At 55.0% G+C, this 22506-nt stretch overlaps 8 protein-coding genes across 8 annotated transcripts; 5 read left to right on the top strand and 3 right to left on the bottom strand.

Moving 5' to 3' along the window:
- Positions 1-4049: 4049 nt before the first annotated feature.
- BDY24DRAFT_412349 (endonuclease/exonuclease/phosphatase family protein) lies at positions 4050-5535 on the top strand (the record flags this gene model as incomplete). Its single annotated transcript, XM_076643048.1, has 5 exons — positions 4050-4232; positions 4309-4373; positions 4458-4668; positions 4796-5021; positions 5150-5535. 5 exons carry the CDS (start codon positions 4050-4052, stop codon positions 5533-5535), a joined length of 1071 nt encoding a protein of 356 aa, XP_076500028.1.
- Positions 5536-5600: 65 nt separating this feature from the next.
- Positions 5601-7009, bottom strand: BDY24DRAFT_205686 (uncharacterized protein). The gene is made up of 3 exons (XM_076636486.1): positions 6697-7009; positions 5968-6623; positions 5601-5893 (listed from the first exon to the last, which is right to left on the bottom strand). Coding segments are annotated over exons 1-3 (852 nt in total). The 5' UTR covers positions 6892-7009; the 3' UTR covers positions 5601-5892.
- Positions 7010-7138: 129 nt separating this feature from the next.
- On the top strand, positions 7139-7787 carry BDY24DRAFT_412347 (uncharacterized protein; the record flags this gene model as incomplete). The annotated part of the gene is made up of 2 exons (XM_076643047.1): positions 7139-7445; positions 7525-7787. 2 exons carry the CDS (start codon positions 7139-7141, stop codon positions 7785-7787), a joined length of 570 nt encoding a protein of 189 aa, XP_076500026.1.
- A 506-nt stretch (positions 7788-8293) lies between these two features.
- Positions 8294-9305, top strand: BDY24DRAFT_412346 (uncharacterized protein; the record flags this gene model as incomplete). The annotated part of the gene is made up of 6 exons (XM_076643046.1): positions 8294-8428; positions 8506-8512; positions 8594-8672; positions 8750-8841; positions 8920-9062; positions 9153-9305. The coding sequence occupies 6 exons, from the start codon at positions 8294-8296 to the stop codon at positions 9303-9305; spliced, it is 609 nt and encodes a 202-aa protein (XP_076500025.1).
- Positions 9306-9793: 488 nt separating this feature from the next.
- BDY24DRAFT_378474 (ferritin-like domain-containing protein) lies at positions 9794-12277 on the top strand. Its single transcript, XM_076638936.1, has 12 exons — positions 9794-9859; positions 9968-10241; positions 10368-10465; positions 10559-10653; positions 10728-10791; positions 10866-11010; positions 11080-11172; positions 11252-11353; positions 11431-11516; positions 11600-11666; positions 11740-11766; positions 11842-12277. The coding sequence occupies exons 2-12, from the start codon at positions 10100-10102 to the stop codon at positions 12072-12074; spliced, it is 1152 nt and encodes a 383-aa protein (XP_076500024.1). The 5' UTR covers positions 9794-9859; positions 9968-10099; the 3' UTR covers positions 12075-12277.
- Positions 12278-12707: 430 nt separating this feature from the next.
- On the top strand, positions 12708-14186 carry BDY24DRAFT_412344 (uncharacterized protein; the record flags this gene model as incomplete). The annotated part of the gene is made up of 2 exons (XM_076643045.1): positions 12708-13082; positions 13194-14186. 2 exons carry the CDS (start codon positions 12708-12710, stop codon positions 14184-14186), a joined length of 1368 nt encoding a protein of 455 aa, XP_076500023.1.
- Positions 14187-14649: 463 nt separating this feature from the next.
- BDY24DRAFT_378470 (ERF4 family protein) lies at positions 14650-16348 on the bottom strand. The gene is made up of 7 exons (XM_076638935.1): positions 15994-16348; positions 15718-15873; positions 15615-15651; positions 15336-15485; positions 15105-15206; positions 14971-14981; positions 14650-14877 (listed from the first exon to the last, which is right to left on the bottom strand). Exons 1-7 carry the CDS (start codon positions 16179-16181, stop codon positions 14868-14870), a joined length of 654 nt encoding a protein of 217 aa, XP_076500022.1. The 5' UTR covers positions 16182-16348; the 3' UTR covers positions 14650-14867.
- A 10-nt stretch (positions 16349-16358) lies between these two features.
- BDY24DRAFT_378461 (uncharacterized protein) lies at positions 16359-21815 on the bottom strand. Its single transcript, XM_076638934.1, has 8 exons — positions 21429-21815; positions 20486-20622; positions 20264-20330; positions 20081-20163; positions 19884-19983; positions 19707-19786; positions 19517-19609; positions 16359-19427 (listed from the first exon to the last, which is right to left on the bottom strand). Exons 1-8 carry the CDS (start codon positions 21739-21741, stop codon positions 16554-16556), a joined length of 3747 nt encoding a protein of 1248 aa, XP_076500021.1. The 5' UTR covers positions 21742-21815; the 3' UTR covers positions 16359-16553.
- Between the last annotated feature and the right edge of the window lie 691 nt (positions 21816-22506).

Genomic DNA, 22506 nt, shown 5'->3' with positions numbered 1-22506 from the left:
GAAGCGGATGAACAGCTCGCGGGTGCAAGATGAAAGCCAGAAATCGACAAAAGGTCAGTAACGCGACGCGTCGTCGTTGTTTGACCACCCTCTGCTCGCTTTTCGAGACTCTTGCTCGAGAATCGCCTGCAAGCTGAACGGATAATTCACCAGAGAGGGGACGCTACCAGCACCGGGGTGGTCGAGGAGAGCAAAGGAAGGAAGCGAGAACGGAGGGAAACACGAAGAACGCAGGGAGGGGGGAGGAGGACGAACTCAAAGGAGACCAAACAGATGCTTCGATAAAAAAAAAAAAACAATGTCTGGTATAATTTAGCCCAAGCTTAGATAGCCTACAGCTCGAACAATGGTTACTAACTTCCTCCCTGAAAGGTTTACATCCGGCTCCTGAAATTTGGTTCATCAGAAGAAAACCTTGAATCCTTCTAGAAGATGACGTCAAAGTGGAGAAGGAAACGTCTTCCGACTCCAGAGACAGCAAGACTCCCTTTCTTTCCCTCTACTAGAGCCCCAACCTCCAAAAGACCAGCATCCGAGACTCCTCTCCTCCAGCTATCGTCTCACCTCTCCCTCGACCATGCCACAAGCAGGAACTCACCCTTGTAAGCCTCTCTCCCTCCGCTCTCTCCAGCGCGTCGCCTTTGTTCTGGAAAAGAGAGCCCCCTCCTTCTCTTCCTTTTCTCACCTCTTTTAGACCCTTGTTCTCGTTCCTCTCCTCTTTTTGAAGCGACGCAGCTCACCCCTTTGTGCCCTCATCTCTTCCTATCCAGGTCCCGACTGCGACAAGACTTTTTCTCGAGCTCAGCATGCCAAAGTGAGTGGAAACAGCGGTTCGTCGTCGACCATCTCCGAGCTCACCAGACCTCTTCGCCTTCCCTCTTCTCCCTCCCTCCTTCCCTTCTCTCGCAGAGGCACCGTCGAACTCATACTGGAGAGAAGCCCTACGGTACGTCCTCACCTCTTTTCTAGCACACTTCTCGTCCTCTTCGACTCGCTTTCGGTGATCTCGAAGACGTCACGACTGGTTGTTCAGCTCACATCTCGGTTCCTTTTCGTTCTTTCCTCTTCTTCTTCTCTCAGGCTGCCCTCTCTGCCCTGAACGCTTCCAAAGAAAGTGAGCCTCCTCGTCTTCTCCCAACACATAGGGGAACATACATCTCAAAGCTCAGGACTTGACGCTTCTCTTCTCTCCTCTCTCCCGTTCGCTCAGCGACATGCTCCTTCGACATCGTCAGAAATTCCATCAGGACGATCTCCTCTCCTCTTCTACCACCAGCAACGCAACTTCTTCCAGGAAATCCAGCACATCCTCGTCGTCGTCCCCAAGGAAGAAGAGAGCTCGCTCTGATTCGACGGTTGAGGAGAGCGTCGAGGGATCAGAGGAGCAGCACTGGGACGATCCGTCGGCTCCTCTCGAAGAACCTCGATGGACGGGTTTCTCCAGTGAGTATCACTCTTTCTCCACCCTCAGCTTCACCAACGAACCTTTGACGAAACCAGGAACCTGACTGCTCTCCCCTTTTCCCGTCGTTCGATCGCGTCGCAGACTTCTCCTCGAACCCTCCTCCTCCCTCTCTCCCTCCTCCCGTCAAGTTCTCTTCCTCTTCCTCCACCACCTTCAACCCTCCTCCACCCACGACCTTCGCTCCTTCCGGATCCTGTCCTCCCGCTCCACCTCTCGACCAAGCTTACAGCTCGTTCCCCAACCCGCAACCTTCTCAGTTTCAACAACAACCTCAACCTCTCCCCAACTTCGCCCTCCCTTTCCCACCCTCCTTCTCCACCTTCGATCCTCTTGCTCTCAACAACGCTCCCATCTACACCACTCGTTTTACACCTCTCGAGTTCCCTTCCTTCCAAGGAGGTGGAGTCGGAAGCATGGACTTCGGAGGAGGCGCCGTCGGTGGTCTGGTCGACGGTTCCATCTCAGGCGACGACCTCTGGAAGGATCTCGAGATGGGTGGGAGAGGGATCTTTGATACCTTCGTTGGGGACGGAGCTGGAGCAACAGCAGGAGAGGAACAACCACCACCAGTCCCCTCCCCCGTCGAATCCAACTCCAACGCGTCGACTTCAGCTTCCTCCTCCTCCCCTCCCGATCTATCCACCTACAAATCCTCCCTCCGAACCTTCACCTCCACAACCCTCGCTTCTCTCCTCCTCCCTAAAAACCTCCCTACGAAACTCCCTCCTGCACCAGCACCAGCACCGCCGCCCTCCCAACCTCAACCTCAACCTCAACCTCAACTCACCCTTCAACCCCTCCTCGACCTCCTCCCCAACTCGTGCTCGACCCGACCAGCAGCGCAAACGCTGACGATCCTCGAGCGACGGGCGTTGCAGAAGTTGAAAGCTGGGGAGAAGGAGGGAGAGACGGTCTTGGTGGAACCAGCAGGAGGAGGAGGAGGAGGGACGAACGGTGGGAGCGGGGGTGGGAGTGGGTGGTTCACGCTTTGAGAGCTGGTTAGGGTCGAGTAGTAGAGTTTTTCGGTTCCCGAGTGGAGTTGAAGTTCTTCTTTTTCTGAGAGCTCGTTTCGCACACACACGGACGTCTCGTGGCGACGAGTCTTCACACACGTCGTTTTTTTCTTTGGGCTTTCGGTTCGGTTTTCTCTCTCAGTTGTACACTTAAGTTTTTTTTCGGCTGGTCTTCGGCTTTATTCACGTGTTTTCAGCCTTGTCATTTTTTCGGATTCGGTTTGAGAGAAAGAGAGAGAGAGAGAGAGAAGGAGGGGAAAAGGGAGTTAAGACGCGACCAGTCTAGCTCGTTCTCAGACGACTGGGACTCGCTTGAAACGAAGGAGGCCCCTCTCCTCTGGGACGAGCCACAACTGCCGCTCGTGAACTTCTTCTAGCTCTCGAGATCTCACGATAAGCAGCTTCAGACGAAGATTGAGCTCTCGAGATACGAGCCCATCTCCTGATCTTTCCCTTCCCTCCCTCTCTCACCCTCTCTCTCTCTCTCTCTCTTTCCCGACCAAACCCCTCCCTTCAACCCCAAAAAAACCAATACAATACAATACAACACAACAACAATCAAAGTCTACGGCTCCTGCTGCTGCTGCTGGGCGCCAGCCTTCAAACTCGCGTTCCTGAGCATCCGGACCTTGTCGAGGGTCTGCATCCTCTGCGTCGTTTCGTGCTTGTCGATCTCGCGTTCGAGTTTGAGGAGTTCGTACTGGAGGTTGGTGGCTTTGTAGCGGAGGCTATAGAAGCGGGTTTTTTGGTGTTGGGTCGAAGAAGAGAGGGAGGATAGATGAAGAGGTCAGCGCTCCGCCCCTTCCCTCTCCATTCCATTCGATTCCTTCCTTAGTGTTTTTGTACTAACCTCAAGCTCCTCTCGACCCTCCTTCCCTCTAACTCCTCCCTTCCTTCCTCTGTGTTCTCCAACTCCTTCTCCTGCTCGATCCTGAGGCGATGCTCGTTCCTCTTGATCTCCCTCGCGATGGCGAGCTCCTGTTGACCTTCGAGCGTGAGGTAGAACGAGTCCTCTCTCGAGGCTTGGTCCGAGATGAACGTGTTGGATTCGTCTCGGGTCCGGAAGTCGAGGGCGGAGATGGCGTAGAATCCCACTTGAGCGAACGAACGAGGAAAAGGGAGGATGAGCTTCGGAGAGGGAGGCGGGGCCAGAGGAAAGAAGGAGGAGGAGAGAAGGGAGAAAGAGATGGGCCGAGAGACTCACCTCCGAAGGTGAGAAGAAAGGATTTTCGAGTGTTTCGGGCGATGAGGTTGGAGAGTTTGCCGATAAATTCAGACATTGTCTTTCTTTTTCTCTTTCGACGAGATGGTGGTTGAAGATCAAAGAACGAAAAGACCTGAAGTTGGTTGAGCTCGGTCCATACCCGATCCGCAATGCGATCCCTTCCTCTTCCTTCCTTCTCTCTTCAACCACAACAACCCGAAACCAAATGGGATCTCCTTCTCCTCCTCTTCTACCCTCAGACCTCCCTCCTCCTCGTCGCTCAACTTCCAAACGCTCGTATCTCTACCTGGGCTTGCTCGCTCTCTCTGGCCTCTCGTTCCTCGCTCTCTTCTTCTGCTTCCCCGCAATGGACTCGACCTTTGGACCTCAGAAACCGTTCCCTCCTCCTGGCAAAGGAGACAAGATCGTAGCGAGGTTCAAAGTAGGAACCTTCAACTTGCGGTACGATGGAAGCTGGAGGGAGACCATTCCCGTAGGGCAAGAGGGAGACGGGAGGGAGGAGAAAGCAGGAGGAGGAAGAGGGGAGAGGGTGAGCTTCGATGTTTCGTTTCTTGACGAGAGAGAGAGAGAGCTGACTCTGAAATTTGATCCCGAGGTTACTGCAGCCCTGGTCAGAACGAAGATGGCACATCCGAGATCAACTCTACTTCCTCGATCACGATATCGTAGGGTTCGTCGTCGTCTTTTCAACCTCCCGTCTCTCTCCCTCTCTCTCCTCCCTCCTCCCTAACAAACCTCTTCCACTTTTCCACAGCTTCCAAGAATGCCTCCACACCCAACTCCTCGACCTTAAGGCTCTCCTCGGTCCTTCCTGGTCGCACGTAGGCGTCGGTCGAGACGACGGCGACACTCAGGGAGAGTACGCTCCGATCTTCTTCAACTCGGACCGGTTCGAAGAGCTCTCGGTCGAGTACGTTTGGCTTTCCGAGACGCCGGAGAAGGTGGGGAGTAGAGGTTGGGATGCGGTGAGCAAAAAGATGATCAGGCGAAGGAGGGAGGAAGAGAAGACGCGTCGTCTCGTTCGCTGATCAAACCCCCACGTCCTTTCTTTCTCTCTCTCTCTCTCTCTTTTTGCTTGTTATTCTTACCTAGTCCCAACCCCGCCTAGCCACCCTCCTCACCTTGTTCGACCACCGCGACCAGGTCCTGATCCACCTCGCCAACACCCACTGGGACGACCGAGGTCTCGTCGCTCGCCACGAGAGCGGCAAGTTGCTCAGGAGGATCGTCCCCGAGACGGCGAGGAGGGTGGAGAAGACGTTGGGGAAAGGGGATGGGAAGAGACTGGAAGGGGTGGTGGTTTTAATGGGGGATTTGAGTGAGTGGTTTAGATGCTGTTGTTGTTTTTTTGGGGGAGGAGAGAGACATGTCGCGTCGACGCGTCTTGACTTGGTCTTTTCGTTTTCGTTTTTCGTTTTCGTTCGTTTGCTAATCTATCCTATCCAGACTCCCCCTCCAACGAAGCAGGCTACCAAGCTCTCACCCTTCCCCTCTCCCACACCCTTCCAACCCCACCGTTCCACTTCCTCCCCTCCCTCCTCCCTTCCTCTTCCCAGCTCTCCCTCTCCCGCCTCTCCTCCTCCCACGCCTTCGGTCCCAGAACAACCTACACCGGTTTCTCCGGGTTCCCTCTCGACACGCCCAGCGAGATCGACTTCATCTTCCTGTACGACGAGAGCGTGAAAGAGGGCGGCGGCGGGTGGGGGGTCGAGAGGTACGGGGTCGTGGAGAGCGGGATGGATGAACGAGAGCAGGAGGAGGGGAAAGGGAGGTGGAGAGGGAAGTTGAGTGATCATAGGTTTGTTGGCGGGGAGGTTGTTAGGAGGGTTTAATAGAGGGAGAGGGAGGATTTTTGTAAAGAGTTTGAGCTGAGGAATGATCCTTTCGACGACCGCCTTTGTAGACGAGGGCGTGATTAAAGGTATAGATCTGAGAAAGAGGAATGTGAACAAGGCTCAGTTGGAAGCACGGTTCTTTAGCAAGAACGAGGGTCCGAAGGTCGAGAGCAATCGGTCGGACGCGTCGTGCCCTTTTCGGATTGTGCTCGAGGAAAGGTTCGGCTCGCTTCAGAGAAAGGATGAAGAGTGAGGGAATACAAAAATCATCGAGATCCTAAGAGTACGAGCTACAGTATCGAAGTATGGTCAGAGCGGAGCGAGGGAGAGAGAGAGGAGAGTTCGGCGTGTCGATCTGGCAAGACGAAGAGAAGAGAGAAACGTCAGTCGCGAGGTCTACTCGGTGTAAAGACTTGGTGATGGACTTACCAAGTTGACTGCTTGATCTGAACCTCCAGCTGAGCAAGTGCTCGTTTCCTATCCGTCCATTGTCCGGAATCTAGGTCCCTCCTCTCCTCGGCGACCTGCTCTAAAACCTTCTTCTTCCCCTCCTCAGACCCAACGAGGACTAGCGCCCTCGCCTCTCTGGGCAAAGGCAAATCCTGGGCCAGATCCCCTATATGGCCGTACAAATCCATTCCTTCGCTCTCCGAAACGTCGTACGTGACTTGACGAAAGTTCGACGACGACGCGACCGTCTTTCTGAGAGGATTCCTCAGGTCGACCGAGCCGAGAGTCAGGGTTTCCAAGCGATTCCAGCCTCCCGGGTACATACAGACTCCAGTAGCGACACACACACCGGTGCCCGTTCCGAGAAGAGAGAGGTGGAGGGGATCGACGAGGTCGCAGAGGGATTCGATGAGGAGTTCGGGATCATGCGAGTGGGGGTGAAGGTTGGCGGAGTAGGTGAAGTCGAAGGAGCAGGTCCGAAGGAGGAGTGAGGTTTTTGAGGGTATCCTGTCGAGGGGAAGATGATAGTCGGAGGGAGTGGTGGGAGAGACATCTTCCAGTAGAGAACAGAAGGAGAGGTCTCGGATTTGGGAGAGGGAGAGGAAGGGAGCGGTTGGAAGGGAGAGAGGACGGCTCTGTTCTAAGAAGAGAAAGTGAACAGACAATCAGAGAGAGTACGACGGGAGTGCGACTCGGGACATGACTCACCCTTGAGCAGAAAAGAAGCTTGAGATGCTCGAACCCATGGATGTGGACGTCCTCGTACAGGATCGGGGAGGAGAGCTCGAGGAAGGCGAGTGAGACTCGAGCCGTCTTTGCGAGCGTGGAGGGATCGCAGAATCGAAGGATGTGATTCTTGATTTCAAGAGGAAGGAGAGGGAAGGGAGGAGAAGGGGATGGCATCCTGACGAAGGTTTGAAGATTGGAAGGGAGGGAGGGATGCTGGTCGTTAAGGAGGAAGAAAGGAAAGAAGGTCGAGCTCACTTTCGAGCTCGACCTCTTCCTCCCTCCTCTCTCCCACCTTCCTCCAGAACGACCATTGCGACCTACGACTCTCGAAACCTATTAGGTCACTCCTCTGACTGCTCTTTTATCCCCTCTTCATCCTCGTACCCACATCGCCTCTCCTTATGCTTCAAAAGTCGACGAAATGGACCCTCTTCCTCCAACCTCCTCCTCCTCGTCCCTCGTCCCCATCACTTCTCATCTCCCCGACTCGTCCTCCCCTCAGCACCTTCAAAGAGGGTCATCGGCCTCAATCAAGCCTCTCTCCTCTCTTCCCATCGAACTACACCACCACATCCACCAATTCTGTGACACTCCGACCCTCGCAAAGACCTCCCTCGTGTCCCTCGCCATCCTCGAGCTCACTCACAGCTCCTCTCCTCTACAGGAAAGTCGACATCAACCGATACGAGCAGATGAGGAAACCCTTTTTTTTTTTTGGCTCTCGACTGGTACGCTCTGGTTTGTTTTCTTCGAATATCGAGATCTGAAAAGCTCATCTATATCTCCTGTTTCTTCTCACGCTCTCAGTCGTCCCACTCCCAACCTCAACTCGAGCCCCATCTCTCTCCCTTTACTACGTCCGATCCTTCACCTTCACCATCGTTGAACAAGATTATCGAGTCTATCACTTCTCCATGGACCGTCTCACCGGAGGTTCTCGACCGCTGGCCGTCGAAGAGCTCTACATCCGGACCTCGACGCGGCTCGCGTTCCCTCTCCACCTCTTCGACCCCTCCTCCGCGACGTTCGAAGCTCCACTACAGCCGTCTTCCCTCTTCAACTCGACCTAGTTCCGCACTCGAAGGTCTACACATTTTGTCCCTGTGAGTTTGAAGACGCGTGCTTTCACCTTCTCGTCGCGTCGTTTACTTCGAACTGACCGAGCTCCCTGATCTTCCTCTCTCTCCCTCCTTTACAGACTACGTATTACATCACAGTAGAACGCAAGGACCCATATGGGACTGTGAGTTCCACGTCTTTCTCTGTTTCACAACGCCCATCCTTCCCTTCCCATTCGACTCCACGTCGTCGACGCGTCGATCGTCTTCCTTCCCTGTCCTGAGCTGCAGGACTGAATCATGCGTTGCGATGGACCCTCTATAGCAGTCATCAACATATTTTCAGGATGAGGATCGACTTCCTCCATCAAGATTCCTCGCTTCCTTTCCCGCAGGTCCAAACCGAACGCTCGCTTCGCCCTTTTGGGTGACCGACGAGCAGATGCCAAAAAGCTAACTTCCTTCTCTTTCGCTCCTCTCCATTGAACCATCACCAACTCTTCCGACCTCCTCTCAGCATGTCCGACCTCCTCGAGAACCCTCCCGTCCTCACGATCTCTATTCCTCTCCCTGGGAAGACGAAGACTGTTCGAGCCGTCCTTTACGCCGTTATCGCTGCTTCCTCCTTCAGCCTTCTCATCATCTCAGCTACCGTGAGTCCTCCTTCATTGATGCTGAGTCCTTTACGGATTGCTGACGAAAACTACTTCCTCTCTCTTCCCGGCTTCAGGCCAATCGTGAGTTCCGTCGCCCTTCCCCTCGCTTCGCCTCGACGCAGATCGCAAGCTGATCTTTCCTCTCCCGTCTCTCCTCTACAGTTTATTACCACGATGGAGATATGATCCGATACGGAATGGCTCTCGGAGTGATGACCCTCGTTGCTTCAGCTTACAACGGGTGAGTTTTCATCCTTCTTCTTCGCTGTTCGATCTCGCTTCGTCGACTGAACCTTCTCTCGTCCTCGACTCGTTTAGTTTCTTCGTCGCAGCCATCAGGCCCGAGTACATCGTCACTCAGATCCGATTCGAGCTCGCTATCCTTGCTGTGCTCGCCGTTCAGTGGTTGAGTGAGTTCAAGGGAAGTCGAAGAGAGACGGCCGAGAGGAAGATATCGCTGACTCCCCTCCGCTTCTTTTCTCTTCCAGTCACTGCTTGCCTTGTCACCGTCGAGCACTCGGTATCTTCCGCCTACGGTGCCTTTATCTGGATCGGTTGGATTGCGTTGCAGTTCCAGCTCGCTTTCCTCGTTGGGATCGCTTTCTTCGAGCACAGACGAGGACGAACCGAGGTGCGTCTGATCCTTTCTTTCTCTCTTCTCTGCTTTATCTCTCTCGCTACAAGCTGACCCCTCGGTTTATAACATCTCTCGTTCTGTCAGGTCTGGACTAGCAACATGCACGAACACTCCTACGGTCGAGCTCCCATCCAACTCCCCGTCCACGACGGCGAACGCGTCGCCTCTCCTCCCCAGGGACAGCACGAAGAGGCTAGGATCGGGACTCCCGCTGGAGAGATTCTCTCCAAGTTCTAGATATCTAGGATATCTTCACACGTCCCCTTTCGTGCTTCCTTCCTACAGGACCTCTCCTCCTCGTAACTTCGACCTTCCTCGTCCCATCTCTGTCTCTTTTCGTTCAGTTTCGCTAGCTTTTTGCCCGTATCTTCTCGCAGTTTGATTGATTACTCAGACCGTCTGTATATTCGGATCTCACCTTCACTCGGAAAGAAGCAGAACCAGCTTCAAGGAAAGACGTGAGCGGGAAGAGCAAGAACGCGTCGCGTTTCATCTCTTTTTCTCTCCCTCTTCTCTCTCTGCTCAGGAGACGCACGAGATACAATGCAAAGAACGGCGGCGTCCCGCTCCGCTCTCTCTAGAAGAGATCTCAAAGGAAGAAAGGGAAGGAGGAAAGAGGCGAACCAAACAAGCCCCTCCGTAACCATGCCGGGCTCAGGGGGAAAGGAGGAGGTTCGAGGGAGGAGGACGACGAAAGGGTGGGAGTTTTTGCTTCTCCCCCTTCAACCACATCTTCCTCTTCCACTCGCTTCTTCCTTTTCTCACCTTCCTATCCTCTCTCAACTCCCCAGGTGAGTCGCCTCAAGGCATAGATGCGTCTTAGAGCGCTCTCAAGCTCAAGCTGACCGTCTCTCCCTCCCTCCCTCCCTCCCTCCCTCTTCTTCCTTCCTTCTTCTCAGGCGGGCACCTTCTTCGACTTTTACTTCAACCTCCTCAACTCTTCGCTGCCAGTCAACGAACTCACACTCCCTAATTCCTATCCTCCCTTCTCGCCTTAATCCCCACCACAAAACCCACCTTCAAAACTCAACATGATCGGACCTCTCGCGCTCGCCGCTTCCCTCCTCCCCCTCATCTCCTCCGTCGTCGCCGCTCCCCTGTGGTCGAGAGAACAGCTCGAAAGGAGGCAAGCTGCTAGTGCTATCGTGCTGCAGTTTGCGTACACTCTCGAGCGTAAGTGCAGATTCCCAGCTATCCCCCAAAACCGAGCTTTTGAGCTTTCTTTCTGTCTTCAGCCCCTGTTTCCTCTCCCTCCGGCTGCTGATTCTTTTCTTCTCTTCCTCTTCTCCTCCTTTTCAGAGCTCGAGTCTCAGTTCTACATCCAGGCTCTCGCCAAGTTCACTCCTGAGCAGTACACCTCGGCTGGATTCGTCTCGTCCGCTCTCGTCGCTGAGCAGGTGAGTTCAACTCCGTCGTGCTCTTTCCCTCCCCTTCCTCCCGTCGCTCACGAGGACTGACCTCGTTTCTCCTTCCTTCTCATCCGCTACCAGCTCGGTGTTGTCAGCAAGGACGAGGCTGCTCACGTTACTGCTCTCGAGGCTGCCATCGTGAACGTCGGACAATTCCCCATCGCAAAGACCTGCACGTCAGTCACTCTTTCCTCTCCCCTCCTCGTCTCCTTCCTTCTCGAAGCCTGACCTTGGCCTCCTCTTCTCGCAGTTTCGACTTCACTGCGGCTCTCACCGATGTGCCTACCTTTATCGCTACCGCTCGAGTCCTCGAGGTTCGTCTCGTCGTCTTCACAACAAGCTCTGTCTCTCTTTTCGAGCTGACCTCTTCCTTTTCCTCCTGCGACAGTACGTCGGAACTTCTGCCTACCTTGGAGCTTCCACCATCATCGACGATAAGGCCATCTTGATCTCTGCTGCTCAGATCCTCACCATCGAGGCTCGACACTCTTCGCTCCTCAACAGTCTCACTCTCGGACAGTACGCTCCCGCTGGTTCGTCCTCCTCCCCTTCTTCTCTTGCTCCTCGAAGTCTCGACTGATCCGTCTTCTTTCTTCTTCCAGCTTTCGACCAGGCCCTTCTCCCTCCTGCTATCCTTTCGTTGGCTGGTGGATTCATTACCGGCGGTTGCGATCTCTCTCCCTTGGGAGTCACCGGTGAGTTTGATCAGGTCGCGTCGAGCGTTCGTCCGTCCCAACGACGCTGACTCTTCTCTCCCTCCTTCTATCTCGTCAGCTACTGCTACCTTGACCGTCACCGCCGATACTGGAGCCGTTCAGTCTGGATCCAAGCTTTCGTTCTCCTCCTCTGGACCTTCCGTCACTGGCCAGCTCTTCTGTTCGTTTCCTCGTCTCCTCCTCGTCTCCCGTTCGACGTCCACTGACCCGTCGAGTCTCCCTTCTACCCCTCTCCAGGCCACATGTTCACCGGAGGAGCCGTCACCTCGGTAGTCTTCCCTCTCGATTCCTGCGTCGTTCCCGATGGTCTCCTTGGACCCGTCGTGAGTCCTCGTCGTCGACGCGTCGAGTCCTCGTTCTCGATCTTCTCTCCTGACTTTCTCCTTCTTCTTGTCGACCTCCACAGTACATTTACGTCACTAGCAACGGACAGCCCATCAACGGAAACGTCATCAACGCCGACGCCGCTACCAGTGAGCTCTTCTTGTCGTCTCAGTCTCGAAAACCTCGTCGGAGCTAACCAAGCCTCTCCTCCCCTTTTGCTAGTCGTCGCTGGTCCTGCTCTCGCCTTCAGTGAGCTGCCTTCTCCCCTTCTCGACCGACTGGTCCCTGTTCTGACACCTCCTCTTTCTTCTTTCCCTCTCCCAGTCGACCCTGCCACCCCTGAGCTTCTCGGACAGTCCCTCCGAATCGGAGGAGTCGCCGCCGACTCTTCTACTCCCGTCGCTGCTACCGAGCCTGCCGTCGTAGCTACCGCGACTGCTGCTGCCGAGGGAACCGTCGTCGCTGCTACCGCGACCCCCAGCGCGTCGGTCTCCAGTGGGACCGCGGCTGCTTCCAACGATGGAGGAGCTAAGGTCATCTCGATGCCTGCTGTGTAGGTCTTTCTTTCCTTCGTAGAAGAACTAGCTAGTCGTTCCTTTTAATCTAGGTTTCTGTCCTTTCTTCTCTTGGGTAGCGGGTATGTTTTGTTTTGGGTTCGCGAGTCCCCTTTTTCCTCTCCTCTGCCTTCCTTTCCTTTAATTCTTTGGTTCCATCGGCTTGACGTCGTTACTTATTATAACAATCGAAACTTTGCTTCGAACACGAGCGATGGAGGGTCTGGAGAATTTGAGGAGCAGAAGAGAGGAAGAAGAAAGGGAGGGAGGAGGAGGAGATGGAAAAGTCGAAGCTCAACCTTCCGTTCTCCTTTCCTTCGACCACGACCCTGCTCCTCCTTCTCGACCTCTGACTCTCTCTCTCTCTCTTGACCTTCTTCCTCTGACCCTTCAGCTCTCTACAACGAACCTTAGCACTCTTTTTATTCGGCTCTCGACCAAACCACTTCGCTGCTTCACTCCCTTCGCCTTCGCCTCCGATCATTCACACTTTCCGTGCCTGATCAGCCCTGCCCTGACTCCCTTTTCCCTTAGGGGAGGAGGGACGGATTAGACTTCCTTCTTCTTCCTTCTTCCAAACCAACAACCACCACCACCACGTCCTTCCCAGAAACTTATCTTTTCGAAGACCAAAACATGGACGACTTCCTCCCTCCTCGACCCTCCCCCTCCGATCATCGATCAAGGAACGGACTCTTCCCTCCCGCCAGTGCGAGCAGAACTCGCTCAGCAACCTCTCCTCGTTCTACTCCAACGAGAAGTAGTACTACCAGTCGTCGAGACCAACCTTCAGCAGCTCCCGCTCCAGCTCTCGTTCTTCGACTCGCTCCGATGGACGAACTCGACCACCTCCTCCTGTTCCTTCCTCCCGCGTTGCTTCCCAGTTTGATTCAGCAGCTCAGGAGGATCGATCAAGCTCAGGGGAGATTGTTGGAGACTCAGGAGAGGAGGGTGAGGGAGGGGAGGTGGAGGAGGATGGTGGGAGAGATGGAGACGGAGGCGAGGAGGAAGGTGAGCTTTGGTTTGAGGTTGAAGCCGAACAGAGGGTTCCGTTTCGTTTCCTTCCCTTTCAAAGTTGAGCTCAACTTTTTCTCTTCTTGCCTTTTTTTCGAACACTCGCAGAGAGAATCCCAATTTCAACCCGTTCCCGCTGCTGCTCCTCTCTCCCCACCAGCCTCAACCTCAACCTCAACCCAACAACCCACACAGTCCCCGGACCTCTCCCTCACTCCTCCCTCCCCAGAGAACTCCCCTCATCGTCGACCGGAAGCTAGGATTCTCGTCCCTGGATCAGGCTCCCCTCTCGTCCCTCCTACTTCGACGCCTCCTCCCCTCCCGCCCGTCGAAAACAACAACAACGACAACAACAACGCCAAACCTCTCGTTCCCTCTTCTTCTACCTCCTCTCCTCCCAAACCCCAACCCAACTCTTTCAGTCCCACCTCAACTCCAACGCTCAAAACGCTCTTCGTCGGCCTTCGCTCCCTCCGCTCCCAGCTCGACGAGCTCGACCTCGACCTCGACGCGCCCGTCGAGGACACTCGAAGGAGGTGCGAGGAGTTGCTCGTCGAGGTGAAGGAGCTGGACTGGTTGACGACGGGACCAAAGTTTAAGAACTGGAGGAGGGAGAGGAAGGTGTTTGGGGAGGTGTTGGGGAGGGTTTGGGGGAGGGAGGAGCAGGAGGGTGAGGAGGAGGAGACGACGAGACCTTCGTTGGAACGAAGGGGCTCGAAGGTTGGGTCGGACTGTAGGAAAGAAGAGGGAGAGGGAGTGGTGGTTCAGCTTGAGCAGTTGTCGATGGGAGGGAGGGAGGGAGGATCGAACGAGGTGGAGGAGAAGAAGAACGACAACGACAACAAACACGGACGACCTTCCTCCTCTTCCTCCTCGTCCCCCTCCTCGTCGTCCATCGAAATTCCTGTCCTTCAACTCCCCTCTTTCATCAACAACACCAACAGCGTCAACATCGGATCTCCTCCCCAGTTCCAGCCTCAGCACTCAGGCAACGGAACCGTCTCCCCTCCCTCCCTCTCCCCCTGCCTCTCGATGTCTCCGCCCTCCTCCGATTCCTCCCTCCCCACCACGCCCGCCTTCGCGTTCGAACTCGCCGACTAACTCGGTCAAGGTCGAGAAAGGAAGAAGACGCGTTTGAGCGTGGGTTTCGGTTCGTTCGTTTTGCTTTGGTTTTGGTGTTCTTGGAACTTTCTTGCTTTCTTTGCTTTCCTTCTCTGGTTTCTTCTATTTCCTGTTACGTAGTGCTACCCTCCTCTCTTTCTCCCGCTCCCTCGTCTGGTCTCGTTTCCTTTCCTTTCTCGTCGTCGTTGTCGCGTCCCGCTCGTCGCGTTTCGGTTCGTTTCTCGTTCTTTCTCTCCTCCTTCCCTTCCTATCTCTTCCAGTGCCACCTCCTTGCTTTGCTCATACAGCAGAACACTCTCCAATCATCGTACCTCGTTCCCTTTTTACGTTCCCTGGATCGGCTTTCTTTCTTCTCTTTCTCTTTCCCCTTTTTTTGTACGACGTCTCTTCTCGCTTCTCTCGCTCCCCTCGCTCTTTCCTTTTTGGCACTCTTTTCTTTGCTTGCTTTGCTGGTGATATACGCTCCCATGGCTCTGAACGAGAGCGATGAGAAAGAGAGCAAGGGTCGAAGGCCGACGACGACGACGAGAGGCAGATCCTCTTCCCTTTCTTCGTCACTCGCAAAGACGTATAGACGGGCATAAAGATCGTTAAAAAAACTGCAAAACACTTAGATCCCTACACGATCTGCTTCTCCTCCTCGAGACGCCGACAGAGAGCTCAGTAGTATCTTCCGACGAAGAAACGTTGAAGAAAAACAAAGGTCAGCGACCGACAAGGGGCACAGAAGCAGAGGAGAGGAGGCGAGAAGGCTTTCACTCACTCGATCTCCAACTGAATCACATCGCATCGGAACGGAACGAAACAAGAAGGAGAAAAAAAAAGAGGAAAGGATCAGCGACGGAAACCGGAGGAGGAGGCCTGCAGGACGAGCCACGTCGCGACCGGACGACTCACAAACAAGAACGCCTTCTTCCTCGGACTGAGGACGTTCAAGCCAGCGGGGTTGAAGATCTCGATGTTCTTGGTTTCGATGATCCGTTCTAGGCGGTCGAGTTCCTAGTGTAGCAGATGAACGAAGGCGGAAACGAGGGTCAGCCGTTCTCGACTCTTCTCCCACTCGAGCTTCAAGCAAGCAGGTTCTTCTTTGAGGTGGCTGAAAGCGAAAAAGTAAAAGCGTGCACTCACCTTCTCAAAATGACTCTGCCTGACCAGCAAGCTCAAATGGAACGTCACGACCATGAGGACGTTGTCGACGACGGCGTGGGAGAAGGAGTTGGCTTGGAGGAGGAGAGCGTTGATGTCGTTGATGAGGTCTTGGAATTGAGACGGAGTGACCTGTGAAGATCCAGATGAAGGAAAGAAAGAAAGAAAAAAAAATGAATCCATGGAGGTCAGCTTGAGTCCAAAGAGGAAGGAAAGAGAACGAGAAACGAGAAAGAGAAACGAGAAACGAGCTCAACTCACCCTCCCTTCCAACTCCAACGGATACGACGTATAGAACCTGCGAAAGAACGCCCCAAGCCAGTCAGCTTCTCCTCCTCTAGAGCAACACTCCTTCTTCACTCACTGGGCTATATCCCCACTCGAAAAATCCCTCTCAACCCTCAGGATCTCCCTCGGAACATCCTTCCCTATCACTCCGACCTGATCCGTCCCAAAGTGAGCGAGCCGAGAAGGAGCGCCTGATAAGGGGTAGCTCGAGGTTGGGTACGTTGGCGTGGGACTGCAAAGAAAGGGAAGGCAAAGGGTGAGTAAACGAACGAGAGGGAAGAGGGAAGGAGGGAAGGAGGGAGGGAGGGTCTGTGAGCTCGAACGAAAGGAAGTTGGACGCTCTGAGACGAACGGATAGAAAGCAGGAGAAGGGGTGGTTGGAGCGTGATAGCTTGCGCTTGCTTCGCTGGGTTCGGAAGCGAGTCGGGTGGAGTAGATTCCGCGATTGGAGGTTGTTGTGGGCATGGTGGTTGGGAGGGAAGGGAGGAGGAGAGGTCGATCGTCGCTCGACTTTCTTTTCTTTTGCCCTCTCGTTTTCATTCTTCCAGCTTTGTCTTCTCGAGATTCGTAGGAGTCGGGAAAACCATATGAAGAAGATAAGAAATGGGATGTCGGCACTCACTCGTAGGCTTTTCCTCTCCCAGTAAGTACCGTCCCAGGCGTCGTGAACTTGAACTTCGCTTTGTTGACGTCTCTCTTTCTCCTGCAGCCCTCAAAGAAAGGAAAAGTTGCCATAAGGTATAACGATATCGTCACACGAAGAAGAAGAAAGCATAGATGAAACGAACTGTATCCCGAAGACGAACAAGTAGGTAGGAGGAAAGAGAGAGCCAGAAAACAAGGGCAAACGAACGAACGCAATTGAAGAAAGCGAACCCCAACTACTAGACCACTGACTACACCAAGTGCTAGCTAGACCGTAACAGTAGCAGCTTGGCTCTCCTCCTCAGCCATCACAACGTCCTCTCCTTCTACCACAGCCACTTCTGGCTCTTCCTTCACCACCGAAACCACGACCTCTCCTTCCTCGACCTCTGGAGCCTCGACGGCAGGAGTCGCCTCCTTTCCATTCGTTGTCGACGGCGCGGAAGCCTCTTCCTCGACGACTGGAGCTGATGGTGCCTCGTCGGTGGAAGCCGCTGCTGGTGTCGGAGGAGCAGGGCTGGTCTTTTTGGGTGACGAGGAGGCAGGGGGTTCCGACGACGCGACGACGACGGCTGGGACGACTGGCTCTTCTGCTACGGCTGCTGGGACGACTGGTTCGACGGGAGTTGGCGCAGGAACAGGAGCCGGAGGCGAAGGTTCCTTCTTGACTGATGGTTCCGGTTCAGCTTCGACGAGTCTCTCCGGAGCGACGACGGCGGGAGGTTCCTCGACGCGTTGCTTCTTGTTCGACGACGAATCTTCGACTCCCTCCATCGCTTCGACGACGTTCGAAGGACGTTTGAGAGGGTTGGTAGCCGAGTCGGCGGTGGGTTCCGTGGGAGCAGCTGAGGGAGGGGAGACGACTGGTGGAGCAGCTGCCGAGGAGGGAGAGGGAGCCGCGACCTTGGGAGTTGGAGGTTGAGCTTGAGCGGAGGGACTTCTCGAAGAGTGAGCGGGAGGAGGAGGAGGAGCGGGGAGGTTGGCTGTTGCTGAGGGCATGGGGAAGAGAGGAGGAGCTGTTGAAGCGGTAGGGAAGGTGCTGGAGGTTCCGTTGGATCCTCCGGAGGTAGAGGGGGGAGGAGGAGGAGGAGGAGCAAGGCGGGAAGCAGGAGTGGGAGCGGCGACGGGTGGTGGTCCTCGTTCGAACGAGAATCCTCCTGCGAGACCCATCAACAGATCGGCGGCTCCTCCAGCGTCCGAGCTCACTCCATCGTCGTCGTCGTAGTTGTCGTCGACGAACCGAGAGACCGTCGTGGGAAGAGGAGCGGCAGCGGAGGGAGTGCTGACCGAACCTTCGGAGGGAGCTGGGGATCCGTCGTTAGGCCATGTCGAGCGAGAAGGAGGAGATTGACCGGGTCCGGTGGGTCGACCGGGGATGGGAGCTTTTCGATCCTTGGACGAGGTGTGACCAGGGAGAACGTTGGGTTTGGGAGTCCTCCTCTTGAGCTTGTCCTCGGGTTTCGACGACGACGCTGACGGTGTTCCTTGACCGCTGCTCCTCTTCTTCTTTGCAGAGGGAGGTCCGTTCCCGTTCCCATTCCCTCCTCCCCTCTCCTCGTCGCTCTCGGGAGGCTGGTACCTCCCAGGAGGAGGAGCACCGTTCCTCGGATCCCAGGCTCCAGCAGGTTGAGCTCCTCGAAGTCGTTCCTGTTCTCGAGCGAACGTCTCGGCTTCTCCTGATCCTCGTCGACCTCCCTGCTCTGCTGGTCGACGACCTTGCGACGACTCGTCCGATCCTCGTCGAGGTTCGAAAGGAGATCCTCGTCCTGGGTAGCCTCCGTTCGAGGCTGGCTTCTCCCTTCCCGAAGCTGCCGCTGCCGCTGCTGATCGCTCCCAATCCATGTCTCTCGACCCAGGAGGAGGAGGACCACCTCGTTCCGTTCCGTAGGCGTGGTGGGGAGGTCCCGAGTTTCCTTGGATGTAGGGAGGGTAAGGGTTGTTGTAGGCGGGAGCTTGGTGTTGAGTTGAAGCGGGAGGAGGAGGAGGAGGAGGGTAGGAGTCGGGATGACGGCTTCGAGGAGAGGGTTGGCCTGATCCTCGAGGACCGTCGAAGGTAGCTGGACCTCCTCGAGCGGAAGGTGCCGAGGATCGAGCGGCGTTGGAGGGAGCGCCAGGAGGCAAACCGAGTCCTCCAGCTCCGTAGGGAGGAATCGAGCTCGACGACGAAGGTCCTCCTCGATCGACGTCCATGGGAGCGAGCCCGACGTTGGCGGTTGGAGGAAGGGTTCCTCCTCGGTAGGCTCCTGGCGGAGATCCTGGTCGACCGTGAGGAGGAGGGATGGACGAGGAAGAATGGTAGCCTCCTGGTTGAGAAGGTCCTCCAGACATGGGCGGAGGAGGTCCCTTCGCGTGCTGCTGCTGCTGCTGGTGCTGGTCGAGAAGATGCGAGGGAGGTCCTGAAGGGAACGGCTGCTCCTGGTTCTGACCAGGTCCGGGAGGTCCTCCTCCTCCTCCGAGTTGACTGGGAGGTCCTGAGCTGGCGTAGGCCGTAGGATGGACGTCTCTCGGGACGGGAGGAGTGGGAGCTGGTCCTCCGTTCTGCTGAAGGTTCCTGAGCAAGCTCAACCTCGTCTTGATCGTCGGGTTCTGAGGGTCGAGATCGAGAGCTCGTCCGTAGGCGTCGATGGCGTCGGCGATCTGGTTGTTGCACGACTCGTAGAGGGATCCCAGGTCGAACCAGACTTCGGAGATGTAAGGGTTGAGTCGAATCGCTCGAGAGTACGCGTCGAGAGCGTCTCGGTATTGGTTGATTTGGAAGTAGAGGACTCCGATCGAGCACCAGAAGGTAGGGTTTCGACCATCTCGGTAGACGGCTTGCTGATAGGCTTCGTAGGCCTTGTTGTAGCGTTGACCTGCCATGAAGGCTCGTCCGAGGAGGTACCAGCTCTGAGCGTCGGTTCCGTCTGAAGAGAAAAACGAGAAGAACGAGACGAGATCAGCTTGGAGCGAAAAGAGTAGACGAGGTTCGAGAGAGAACGACGAACCTGACTCCAAACTCTTCGTGAGGTACGAGATAGCCATCTCCTGGTTGGCGAAGGGAGCTTCTCGTTGATGGTAGAGCCAACCGAGTTGTTGAAGGACTTTCGAGTGTTCTGGGTTCTCCTGGAGGACTCGTTCGTAGGCTTCCTTGGCGAGACCCCACTAGAAAGCACCAATCGAAGGGAAGAAGGACGAAAAGAGTCAATACCTGACGACGAGGAAGGCAAGAGAGGGAGGAAAAGACGACTGACCTCTTTTTGCTGCTCGTGGACGTGTCCGACTTGAAACCAGATGTCGATCTCGGTGAGAGGACGAGGAGGGTTCTTAAGAATGAATTTGAAGCACTGGAGAGCGACGTAAATATAGAAAAATGAGAAGTCAGTGACAGTCGATTCGAAAAAAAACGCGTCTCGAACGAGAGGAGTTGTTCCGAGAACTCACGTCGAGCGAGTTCGAGTACTTGTGCTGCTGCTTGTAGATGATGCCGAGTCGGAAGTAGATCTCGTTTCCCTTGTCGAAGTCTGGTAGATCCAAGGAGAAAGTAATCGATCAGCTCCAAAGATAGGACTCCTTTCGAGACGAGGAAGACGAAACGGGAGAGGAGGAACGAAAACTCACCTGGTTCCATCCGCAACACACTGCTGAAAGCCTCCTCTGCATGCTCCAAGCTTCCATATCTATCGTAGAGGATTCCGATGCCGTACCAAAGCTTTGGCTCCTGTATAAAAGGACGAAGGTCAGCTCAACCGCGACGGTCGTTTCGACGCAGCTTGGAGGGCAACGCGAAATCACGAAAGAAAGAGACGGAAACGGACCTTGGGGTTCGGGAGATGATACAGAGCTTGTTGGTAGGCAGTGTAGGCTTTCTGCAGATCGTCCATCATGAGGTAGCAGTGACCTGAGAACAGGAGGAAGGAAAGAAGAGGAAACGAAGAATGATTAGTCAGACGGAGCCGAAGAGGGCTGAGGAAGGACTTTGAAGCTGAAGAAAAACTCACCCAGAGCTCCCCAGATCTCTCCGTTGTCCTGAGTGATGTTGAGGACTCTCTGGAAGAACTCGATGGCCTTAAGGGTCGATGTCAAGCGAGGTAAACAGAAGAAACGAGTCCTGTCAGTCGACGATCTCCTCGGTCCCCTTCGAACCTTCCGACCCATCGTCCTGTTCTCCCCTCCAACCCTACTCGACTCAGCTTGACGTGAGAGTGAAGATGGAGACGTACCTTGGGGAAATCCTCCTTCGCTCGAGCGATCCCAGCGACCTGAGTGAGAGCACTGACGCTCTGAGGGTTGTGTCGAAGAGCATGCTCGTACGCTGCCAGAGCTCGGTCGAAGTCGGAGAATTGCTCTGCTACAGCGCCTGTTGATTGAGAAAGTGACGAGAGGAAAGCATAGGTAGGTGATGGGGAAGGGAGGGAAGGTTTGTTGGTGAGGGAGATTGATGGCGAGGGAAGGGAGGAAGGGGAAGGTGGGTGGGACAAAGGGAAGCAAAAACAAGAGAGGTTGGAATCAGTTCAGAGTTTCGAACGATCGACAATGAAGGCACGGAAAAGTTGAAGCGGGAAGGTTGAAGGGCCAGCCTCTGGGGACGAGTCGTGTCCCGACGAGGCAGTGTGGCAGTTGTACGACTGAGGGAGAGAGGAGATAAGAAGAAGGAAGAGGAAGGAAGAACGGAAGGGCGGAGAGAGAAGAGGAGAAAGGGAGAGGAAGAAGGAGAAGCACCGGTGGGATGTCTCTCCTTCGAGCGCTGCCCTCTTCGTCCCCCGCCCAAGCCGGATGTCGGAACTACTCTTCCTTCTTCGCTCCCTTCCGACCTTCCCTCCTTCCGTCTTGGTCGCATATCAGAAACGACGAAGGGAAGGAAAGATCGGCTCTTGTAAGCGACCCCAAGCTCCCCGCTCCCCTCTTCGGCGAGCGACTAAATGCGCGTTCCTCGCTCCTGAACCAAACACGACGGGGGGTGTGTGTCCTCGTGAGATACGAATCCCTGTTGGCTCCTCTTTTGCACAACCTCCTTCGGCGGCGAAGAAACCCACCGTAGCGGTTCTTCCCTTTCTCCTTCTTCCTCTGCCGCCTCCTTCACTCGACCTTCATTCAACCCAACCCCCATACAGACGAGAGAGAGAAGGATGTATACAAAGAAAGATGAGAAATCTGAGGACTTACCCATGAGCAACCAAGTCTGTTCGTTCGCTTGAGAGAGAGCTTGAATGGGACCCACTCCACGACCTCCATCGTTCGCTGGCACGAGTCCTCCGCCTCCTCCTCCTCCTGATCCATTGGAAGGCATACCGAGAGGTGGTTGGACGAGAGGTTGAGGTTGCTGGGAAGAAGAAGAAGAGGTCGAAGGAGGTGGTTGGCGATGGATGGAGGCTGAAGAGGGGAGGTGGGTGTGCTGATGGGGGTTATTCGAGGAAGAATAAGGATGCCGGTTTTCACGAGGTTGAGGGTTGGACAGTGAACTTGACGACGAGGGCATGCCCCGGGGAGGAAGAGAGGAAGAAGAAAGAAGGGGGAAGGGGGAGGGAAAGGGGAAGGGGAGGGGGAGGGGAGGAGGAGAAGGAGGAGGAGGAGGAAGGAGAGAGAGAGAGAGAGTTGGAGGGGGGAGAGGGAGAGAGAGACTTCAAAGAGAGGCTTGAAAGGCCAGCGATTTCCAGGAGGCGTTTTCTTCGCTCTCGGTTTCTTCAATATCCAATGTTTGGCAAAACGTCAAGGGCCGATCTTCTCCCCGCGCTCATCATCAACTACTTGGGCTCTCGCTACTCGTCTCGCTATAAAAATCTTCTCACAAAGAGGAGGAAACGCTGAGCACAAACGAAGGGACAGAAAAAAATGAAAGGGGTTGACGAAGCACCTTGAACATGAAAATCTGGCCAAGCGGCGTTGCGGGAAGCAATTTCTGCTCCCTTCCCTCCCTTTCTTCATTTTCGCACTGTTACCGATAAGGGAGAGCGGACGAGGCCCACTCGTCGGTTGGGACGGAAACTTTTCCTCGAGCTGAGAGACGAGGCTCGGAAGAGGGCCAGAGAAAAAAAAACAAATTTTCCGGGTTCACAACAGAGGTGAACGGACGCTTTTGAGCGTTTTTTCCCTCTCGTTCTCTCCGTCTCCTTCTGCAGATTGATCGTGTGAAACGGTGTAAATAGCTATGGATCTAGAGACCGCCCTCTTCTGCTCTCGCTGTAATTTTTTAAAGCGAAGGGTGAAGCAGAGCGAGAGCAGCGTGTCAGGCAGCAACGAAGGA

This window comes from Mrakia frigida (assembly GCF_051309035.1).
Source record: "Mrakia frigida strain ATCC 22029 unplaced genomic scaffold BDY24scaffold_4, whole genome shotgun sequence".
NCBI lineage: Eukaryota > Fungi > Basidiomycota > Tremellomycetes > Cystofilobasidiales > Mrakiaceae > Mrakia > Mrakia frigida.
The sequence above is the reverse complement of the archived record's forward strand: the minus strand, read 5'-3'. Positions and strand labels throughout refer to the sequence as shown.